The 10036-nt window shown below is 39.7% G+C and overlaps 2 protein-coding genes across 3 annotated transcripts; one reads left to right on the top strand and one right to left on the bottom strand.

Moving 5' to 3' along the window:
• Positions 1 to 1096: 1096 nt before the first annotated feature.
• Positions 1097 to 5350, top strand: lrrc59 (leucine rich repeat containing 59). Of its 2 annotated transcripts, none has more exons than XM_061231860.1 (8): positions 1097 to 1184; positions 1641 to 1745; positions 2062 to 2121; positions 2392 to 2550; positions 2738 to 2842; positions 3525 to 3597; positions 3745 to 3924; positions 4186 to 5350. In XM_061231860.1, exons 1-8 carry the CDS (start codon positions 1179 to 1181, stop codon positions 4428 to 4430), a joined length of 933 nt encoding a protein of 310 aa, XP_061087844.1. In that variant the 5' UTR covers positions 1097 to 1178; the 3' UTR covers positions 4431 to 5350. The 2 variants fall into 2 exon arrangements, with proteins under 2 accessions (XP_061087844.1, XP_061087845.1); XM_061231861.1 differs by having other exon boundaries at positions 1132 to 1390.
• Positions 5351 to 5679: 329 nt separating this feature from the next.
• Positions 5680 to 9522, bottom strand: nat9 (N-acetyltransferase 9 (GCN5-related, putative)). Its single transcript, XM_061231578.1, has 7 exons — positions 9311 to 9522; positions 8655 to 8741; positions 8443 to 8552; positions 8107 to 8247; positions 7590 to 7649; positions 7404 to 7498; positions 5680 to 7104 (listed from the first exon to the last, which is right to left on the bottom strand). Exons 2-7 carry the CDS (start codon positions 8729 to 8731, stop codon positions 6946 to 6948), a joined length of 642 nt encoding a protein of 213 aa, XP_061087562.1. The 5' UTR covers positions 8732 to 8741; positions 9311 to 9522; the 3' UTR covers positions 5680 to 6945.
• Between the last annotated feature and the right edge of the window lie 514 nt (positions 9523 to 10036).

Genomic DNA, 10036 nt, shown 5'->3' with positions numbered 1-10036 from the left:
CTGGGATTCAACCACAACCCCAAATGACACATTATAATATTGATATAAAAACACATATCAGAGATGGACAGGATTGTAGATTTGTGATTAAACAATTCACATATGGTAAAAGTGCAGATCCTCATGAATTATGAATTAAAGTGTATCATTTATACATTTGGTTGCAGAAATTACAGCACCATACAGCACAGCATTTAATACATTTAGCAATGGAGTAAGTGTTTTATGCTCCTTAGTGCAGGTATAACACAGCTTTCAGTATCTAATCTTGATTCTAGGCTTTTGATTGCCTGTGGAGTTTGTTATTGCCATTTGTCAACGAGGACCAGGGTTATGCCAATGACAGTCAAGGAGGCCATTATGAACTGCCTGAGACATAGGCCATACAATACGCTTACCAAAAAAAACTGGAACATCATTATGAAGAAAGAGAGCTCTGGTGAGCTGTAGTAATCCCAGAGGGACTGGTAGGCCAAGGAAGACCTCTACAGTTGATGACCTAAGACTTCTCACCATAATGAAGAAAAGGCAGGCATGGATGTGTCAGTGCTTGCAGAACACTTCACAAACAGAACTTCACTGAAGTACAACAAAGTACTTCAAAAAAGAGGCAAATAAAGTGAATATACAAATCACAGTAGTGAACTAATTGGAAGTAACTGGATGTGAAGTTTCTAAAGCAGATGTGTGCCATGCTGCAAGAGGCTGATTTGGCCCAAACTAAGGCCGTGGATCTGAACCCTGTGTGTCCTATTCAATGATGGTTGCTCCATGGGAGACAATTGGAAATTCTAAATTTGTGTGGTACACAGCCCGCATTTTTTTGTAAAAAATAATCATAATAAATGTGTTCAAACTGAACACTACTGGGTTAAAAGAGGTCATCCAACTATAGTTTGACTGTTACAACTGCAATGCACAAAATAATGCACAACAGCCATTACTGCAAGGTTATACATTTCGAAAGACAATATGAAGAATTATTCAGACCGTGCTTGATAATCTTCCATATACGTAAGAAAAATGGTGTTGTAGTGCGTTCCTCCAAACTATAGATGGCAACCTCTGAATTTTATTTAGACATTTCCCTGTCATTGCCAACCGGGCGAAAGGTATGACGTGGATGTTCATTCTCAGTGAGAACTGAGAGGTGGCTCAGTGATTGAACTGTCCAACGAATGCAGGTGAAGACTCATTGAAGAAGTTTATTTGTTCTTATAGCTTACGACGTGGTTTATCAGTCACATATTCAAATTACGTATATTAGCTAGCTATTGCTATTTTAATTGCTTTTATTTAAAAGCCCAACACGTGTTAAGAAGGTAGAAAATTGACGTAGCTGGCTGATATTAGCTAGCTAGCTAACTTGGTAGTTAAGTTACATGTCATGGTAAGCTTTCCAACTTGTTACACTGCACTGTGTATTCGTCCGGTTCTTTCAGTAGACCTGTCAATAGCAAGATATCTAGCTGTCTGTGTCTGACACGTCCGTATTAATATAGCCAAGTTTTTGTTCTTGTCAAGAATCTGACATTATGTTTTATTGCGATGCTTAGTTAAGGTTAGCTAACTAGTTAACAAGGTAAGGTGGTCAGTGCTCGATTTATCTAGCTTACGTGTTTACTTTATCTGCTTCACAGGACAGAATGAATAAAGGCAAAGTTGTGAACCTCAGAGACAAGATCAGTGACAATGAGATGGATCTCAGCCTGTGTAACTTGACGGATGTGCCCGTCAAAGAACTGGTAAGTTACTGTTGACCAAATAAGTTTCGCAGGCGATAGATCGCGAGTCCATTATCTCCATTAAATGTTGATAATTTAATTTGAAGTCTTAATGTAATAGACTTATTAGGCGGCGGATGTGCAGTAAAGTTATTTGCATCTGATTTAGTAGGCCTGCTTGGCCGACATTAATATATATCCTTGTGGGTTCTGTACAATCGACTAGATGGAATTTTCTCAGACATTAAGCTCACGAGAGTGGATAATTCTAATATTCTCTATCTAAGACGAAAACCGAATTTGAATGCAACTCATCTCTTGCCTTTCTCTCTATCAGGCTGCCTTCCCTAAAGCCACAAGGCTGGATCTCTCCTGTAACAACCTTACCACCCTTCCCGTGAGTGAGCCGTTTTTGTTTCCCTAATAAGTATTCTTGTCTTTCGATGTTTAAAATGGCAACGGTAAACGCACGCATGTAGTCTTATTACGCGATATCACTGCTGTGGCATCATTACGGTAGCATACAGTCAATCGTTAATATAGGAAGCCAGATAATTACCTTATTGTTACATTTTCGTTGCAACACTGTGTAACGATTACTGTAAAGTTTTACATCACCTAGGTTGCCCTCTCTTTGTGATCTACACCCTTTCCTTTTTTCCTGTAGCCTGAGTTTGGCAGCCTGGGCCACCTAGTGAAGTTGGACCTTAGTAAAAACCAACTGGTCAGTCTGCCGGTGGAGTTGGGCCGCCTGGTCAGCCTGCAGCACTTGGACCTCTACAACAACAAACTCACCTCACTGCCCACCAGCATGTCCCAGCTCAGGGTAAGTGTGTTGTACATTATGACATGAGCTTTTGGAATGGATACATGTTGTTTGTCCTAACATTTTGCCATCATTTGAATGTTTATCATGACTCCTTCATGAGATATGATTGGTTGAATGTGGATATTGATCAGTTATGCTACCACTGCATTTTTAACCAATGTATGGTTTGGTATTTATGTTGCAGAACCTGAAATGGCTAGATCTGAAGGATAACCCCCTGGAACCAACTCTGGCCAAGGTGGCAGGAGACTGTCTGGATGAGAAACAGTGCAAGCAGTGTGCATTCAGGGTAAGAATGTTTTAACAGGAGTAGGTTACCAAACTCCAGGTATCAAAGCAGGGTTCCTGAAGCATGATGCTGTGGGTCTGCTGGTCATTTAAGGTACCACAACTACAATAAACATGCACACCTTGAATATCATTTATATATCAAAGCATATTAATGTAATGTAAGTGGCAATGTTTGAAAGTTTAGATTTCAGGTTTTGTATTTTTCTGTTCAGTTCATACATTTTGCATTTCGAAAGTCTCTTTTGATGTGCTTTAAACATGACAACATGACAATTTAAATAGATGTTGCTGTCCAATTTCAAACACCCCCTTACATCTTGACACATTGCAAATATGATAGAAAGCCACTATGTTTCTCGTTCCCTTCTCAGATTAATTTCAAACATGATAGAAAGAATGGAAAAACAGATTGTGATAAATCACTTTGAAAGCTGAATATCTAAATGGTGTGAAGAATTGATTTGCCTGTGGCATTTAATACAAATAAAGCTTTTGATCTAAAAGTAGCAAAAAAATCATGAATCCAATTATGTAAATTATGAATATGCATTATGTAGATTAGTTACAGCCCATATTAATAGAGAAGCTGTAGATAAAATGGGAGGTAGTTCATTATGGTTGAATTTTTGAAGCTTTGTTTGTGATTAGTGTAAATCGGGTCTGTCTGTCATGCTTTGTAGGTTCTCCAGCACATGAAGGTCCTACAGGTAGAAGTGGACAAAGAGCGAGAGCGCCGTCTTCTTAAGGAAAGAGGTTGGTGTGCTAATTCTGGCGACTATTCACATATAAACCTGTCACAGCTGTTGAAAGGAAATGTAATTAAATAATAATTTTAAAAAAAGTCTTAAGTGTTATACCTTATTTGTATTCATCTGATTCCTTCCCTTTTCTTCCCTTCAGAACAAGAAAAGAAAAAAGAAGCACAGCAGAGGGCAAAGGAGGCAAGAGAAAGAGAAGCACGTAAACGAGAGAAAGCGGAGGAGAAGGAGAGAAAGAGGAGAGAGTATGATGCTCAGAGAGCCGCTCGTGCTCTCCAGGAACAGAAAGTGAAGGAGGAGAAATCTGCTGAACCAGAGCAGGGTGAGTTCCAGAGTAGGTCTCTGTCAGGTGTGTGTATGCATTTTCTGTGTGTGTGTGTGTGTGTGTGTAGTAGGTACACCTACTTTTGAACATGTTGAACCTAGTAGTGCTACAGCAGCAGAAGACCAATAAGTTAAGAGAAAAAGTAATAAATACCTAATAAAGTGGTACTGAATGTATGGAGAGACGCATACATCAGAGTTTTACATGCACACTTGGAGGAGGCCGGCATATATTTGGATCTCCCTTCTGTCTGTCCAGCTCACACCGTGGTGGAGAAGGCCGTCCCCAAGACCAAACGCTCCCTCCTGGCTGTGCTGCTGAAGCTGCTGCTGCTGCTGCTGCTGGGTGTGTCTGCCGCTGTGGCAATATGTCAGCTGACTGACCTGCGGAGGGAAGAGGCCTGCACGCCCCTCAATGTGCTGTTTGAGAGGGCACTGACTTGGGCACAGGGCCAAGAGGTGGTAAGGATGATTCTGCAGAAACTCTCTGAGCAGCAGCCCTGAGATCCCATTCCCAACCCTCCATATCTCCCAGGGCCTTGGCTTGCAGTGGAAGCTAAAGGGTGGCCATGCACCTAAAATTCCTATGGAATTGATTTTTCCCCTTCGTTTTGTTTTTAATTAAAAGCTTAAAAAGATGACCAGCAAATTATTTCAAGGCAGTTTGTCAATTAATCCTGCCGTTGTATCGTCTTAAACTTGTTGACCTGTTGAGTGGAACAGGTTACGCTTATTTCTGCACTGCACAACTTGTTCTAAGGGTTATTGTTGTCATTGCCTTGTAGCCTTACGCGTAACCTTTGATGTATTGTGTATGTTCATATGAGCGATGTACCATATACAGTATGTATGTGGAAATGCAGTGAAACCTCAGATAAATGTGCTTTGTTTCAAACATTTTTCAACATCTTAATGCATGTTTGCAGTTTAAGTACATTAATGCCATGTTTAATATGGAGAATCTGATTCCTGAAAGTGCCACCGAACGTCTATCTGTGAAACTCGAGCAAAAGGCAACATGAATGTATGTCTGTGTCTTCCACTACTGCAGAGAGTACTGCCTTCCAGAACACTGCCTGAGGGTGTGGTGTTCAGTGTGCTGATATAATATTCTGTCCAGAACACACGCAGCGTAAGCTGAGGGCATATAAGAATTATAGTTTTGTCTTCCTGGCATGCTTTTTGTAATGAGGACAGAGGATCTTGAGCTATGCATCTCATTTGGTGTGGACATCTACACCCAGTACCTGCAAGTATGGGATCTTGAAAAGTAGGCTGGTCTTGGGTTGAGTTACACTACTGTTCAGCAGTGTCTCCCTAAAGTCAACTGGAAGAAATGGTATACGTCAGGATGCTCGCTGTAATACTTCTCTCTGTAAGTCTTTGAGGATAATTGGCATCAATAAATATCTCGGCTGAAGGAAGAGTTGTCATTTTTGTGAGTGTCCAATTTGTCCATTCTTTTTGGTCAAGAAGAAAATCAACTAAAGGCTCCATTGGTTGGTTTGAAAAGTAAACTACACTCTGACGGCTGGTTCTGATAATTATAGTATAAAATGCAAAAAATACATTTGCAGTTCACGTTGTGTAATTTCAGGTTCCTAACTATCTTCTTAACCTTCTATGTTTGGGGTAGACAACGTAGGCCTACAGGATGTGCAGTATGTGATAATGTGGAATATGAGAGTAAGTCCACGTTTTACAATTGCTTTGTCATTGCATTTCACCAAAGAATAGATTTTTCTGATAAGACTTTGAAATGAAACATGGCTTGTTTATTATTGAGGGAAGAAAGACAAATTTGAAATTTTAGACAAGGTTGAAGCCCATGTGATGCTTCAGTTCTGCATTTGAAGCTTCTAACTCTTTATACATAATGGGCCTCATTTATCAATCTTGAGCTGAATGAATTTGATAGCCAATCATTAAAACTTTAAATGCATTTATGCAACAAAAAGAGAAGTGGGATATCAACGTTTTCGTGTCAGTTTGTTTGTAGAATCCGAACCGATTTCACAAGTGCTCTAAACTGTTCATATTGTGTGTGTGTGTGTGTGTGTGTGTGTAAAAAAAAAAAGGTATGTTTGTGCTTTTATTATTCCATTCATCTTTTATTTGGATTTTTAAAAAGTAGCAAATTATTTGAATAAATAATAAAACAATTGAATATTATAATTGTTGAAATTATATAAAAATCACAATTGGATTAATGCAAAAACTGGAGACACAGACTTTACAATACCAGCTACTGTATTTCTTGGAGGCCTTAGTCTTCCCTGGCCCTGACACTCCACTGCTTACACTACTGAATATGTTTTTTCAAGTCCATTAACGGCACTTCAATCTTTTCTTCAGAGAAGTTTCTTGTCTTTTCTTGGTCATCTCATAAAATTGCCAGCAATGGAATTCCAAGATCATTATATACTTTAGGAATGTCAATTTATGCTAATCACAACTCCTGTGAATGCGCTTTTTATTTATGATTGGTATTTATAACTGCATGTCTACATGTTAGTTTGTTTCTTATTACACACACATTTGAACGGTTTTACTAAAATGTTGATGAGGCCCATTGTGTATAGTACATATTACAGACGGAACAACAGAATGTGCTCCAGGAAGATCTTTCTAAACAAAACATGTTAAACAATGCAATACAAATGCTTTTAAAAAATGGTTCAGAAGGCCCATCGATAAATGTCCTTCTCCACAACTCGCATTCATCACTACTTCATGTGAAGGGCCTGAGCTTGGAGCTCCATTCTCCCTAGGGAGTGAGGCTGTACCACTGCTTGAGGAGGATCATGTAGAATTTGGTTTAACAGACTAAAATCTAAATATTTCAAAGTAACCCCACTCCTTAAACAGCCTGTCATTGCCACCATGATCTTAGCAGAATGATGTGTCTGGTTGAGTGCATGTATACAAAGTAACACAAAACATTTCCCCCGGTGGCTGATAAACTGACAACTAGATAAAGGTTCCTGGTTTAAGGAGAACTTGCTGTCACAGTTGGAGCTTACTGAGTCAAGGGAGGGCTTGCTTTTTGCCTGCTGTCCCGAATCTTCTGGTACTCCCTCTCCTGCATGAAGCTCATGTCACCCAGAAGCCACTTTTGCAGTTCTTCATCTACATTCAGCTCCAGTGTCATCTCTTGAAACACGTCACTGACCGACTGCTGCAATGTACAAAGTGCTTTATACAGTGATCTGATGTATCTAGCATTTTATATTACAAATAAAGTCTAAACAACATCATTCATCTGGTATATAGTTACAATTGATAAATGAAAATAGTGGAGTTTCCATAAAGGATTCACATTTTTGACAGGGTGAAATAGGCTCTAGATTAGATAAATATGTTAAAAAATAGTTTTGATTCTGTTCATTAGAAATGTCCTAAAGGATTATGCTTATAAAATAGGCCATCTCACCATAATTATGCACATGAATAGAACGTTTTTTTAGTTTATTTTACCTCTTGAAATTTAAACTTCTTGAACAAGGCAATGCTGATTTTGTTGTCAAGCCCAATCTTGGCTTCAAATTTTCTGACTCCAAGTTTGATGACTCCTGGGAAGACAGAAGATGCAACCTTCTTAATCTGAAACTAATCTGAACTCATTTTAAAATGGTAAAATGAAATAGCATTGTGGCAACATACCATAGCAGATCATCATTCGTATAACCTCTTTTCCAATCCCCTTGCCTCTGTAGTTGGGTTCTAAAACAGAAAAAAAGGATATGGTTTTCTCCTCAAAGAGTCATCAGTGGTATGTGTGGTGATGACAAATTAAAACTGAAACACTACACAAGAGAAACGGACAAATATTTGATGCAATCGTGATTCAGCAGAACCTTTTCTAAAGATGTATACCTTATAACAACAATAATAATGGATTGCATTTATATCTCAGGATCTCAAAGGACTTTACAGAAAAGATGGGAAACGGACCTTCCACCACTATACAGGGGTACTTGGGTTTATTTAAATTTATGAGAGAAGCCCCCAACTGGCTCAATAACATCACTACTGCAACAACTCTTAATACTACCATTCAATAACAGAGTAACCAAGCCCACAACTGCTTAGTTTTCATTGGGCAGGATGTAAATTGTAAATGGTCCGCATTTATACAGCGCCTTTATCCAAAGTACTGTACAACTGATGGCCATATTACCTGCAATCATGATCTCCAACTCTGCAAGGGAGGGATCACTGGGATCTGTGAGGAAGATATTGATATCTCCCACCATGCACTCCTGCTCCTGTACCGCGGGGTCTGCCCAAAGCTGCTTGTCCAGGATAATGAAGGTGCATTCTTAGGAAAAAGTTAATGAATACCAAATTACAAAACATTCTCAGCTGAATACACCTATTTTTGTGAAGATCTAGTGTTATCACAACTGCATGCTGTAATGCTACACACAGACTTAACTTAAGGGTCTGGATGGGTATGGAATATTTGTCAGTACGCATAATGTATGGTACTGCCAGCAAGCAAAAAATGCCTCACTATCATCATCCTCTCTCCAGCTCCTCTGCATGTCATACTCCTGTTCCAGGGTAAGTGGCTCTGAAGCAGTGAGCTTCTGCAGTTCAGGAGAGCCCATCCACTGGTGATACCTGGTGAACACACAGACACATATAAAAGTACTGAAACTATAATAGAAACTTAAATATTAACTAAAGAAATACCAGTTATCAATATCCCACATTAGATTTTACCTGGGTACATGGTCTGCATTGTAAGGCACCAATACCACATATTTTCCTTCCAACATCGTGTCCTCGTTTATTCTCATGATGCTGAACCTAAACAGGAAGAACATTTTCGACAACTTTGTGCTGACAGATGTGCTTCAGTAGCTGAGCCAAACCGGCTAACTCGCAGAATGATGTTTTCTAACTAGGACATAGCTAGCATTAAAAACGTTGCGCTTTTGGAGAATAACCCTTCCTTTGGCTTACGGACTTTGGCAATAGCGAGTGAGCCATAATCATCCGTGATTGACATTGTACCGAAAATTAAACAGTAGGCTAACGGGATTTGGCTCAATTAAATTTTCACTTCACGCCATCTGTTAATTTACTGCCGATGGGCTATTTTCAATAAAAAAATATTTGGACACATTGTGATGCTTTTAAATATAGCTAATAACCCATAAAACCTAATGCTATCAATGGATGACTGCAATATGATTACACATGCATAGATTAGCTAGCTATCAATGCCTGGTTCCGAATCAGATAGGCAACACAAATGGCTAATCAGTGGCCACCCAGTCATGCAGTTCTTCTATGCTAATACGTCAAGCTGTTAAACATGTTAACATAGCCTAACTGTACAATGGTGGGGGAAAGACAATTCACCGACCACTTACCTGCTGTCTGATACTGCTGCAACGTACTTCCTGGGGCTGCGGCTTTTTCAGCTGAATTTCATACTGCATGCACATCCGGTAAACAGTTGGTTGGTTTTTTAAATAATTTATAGCGCGGAATCGCAATGATAGGTCAAATGAGTGTGTAGATTCGCCTGTTCCAACCAGCGCTGTTTTCGGAGAGGAAAGCAACTCGCCTGTTACTGCACCGGTGTATTTCCTGTTCCGTCGGCATTGTGATGTATAGACCCCTTATTGGACACAACGCTATCACATGATTGTGCACTTTGACACATAACATGTGCAAAATGAGTTATGAGCAATAATTGTTTATATAGGCTAATGGAGGTACATATTCATGCTAAGGAAATAACATAACTAACTACTTAAAAATGTGACAACCAACAACACCAGCATACAAATTGTTAGGGCAGTCCATCTTTATCGATGATGACTTCATATCTCCCAGGGGTATATGGGTTTACAACTCTTGTTGTGCTCATGCCGCCTCATGTGGCTGTGTAGACCTGTTTGTCAAAGCATGTCTCACCTTTCGGGCCCACTGCTGATCCACGATTCCCTACTTGCTTGGCTCGGTATTGCAAGACGCCAGTTAACGTGAACTGCCATGAGGAGGCACAATAGGAGTCTTGGTGAGGGAGACTTACACACTTGGCTTCCTTGCCCCAAGTTGGGGTTAGCCTGCGGCAGCAGCTGGAAACAATT

Source organism: Conger conger, chromosome 2, assembly GCF_963514075.1.
Source record: "Conger conger chromosome 2, fConCon1.1, whole genome shotgun sequence".
NCBI classification, from domain to species: Eukaryota; Metazoa; Chordata; class Actinopteri; order Anguilliformes; family Congridae; genus Conger; species Conger conger.
Note: the sequence above shows the minus strand (reverse complement) of the source record. Positions and strands in the feature narration are given on the sequence as shown.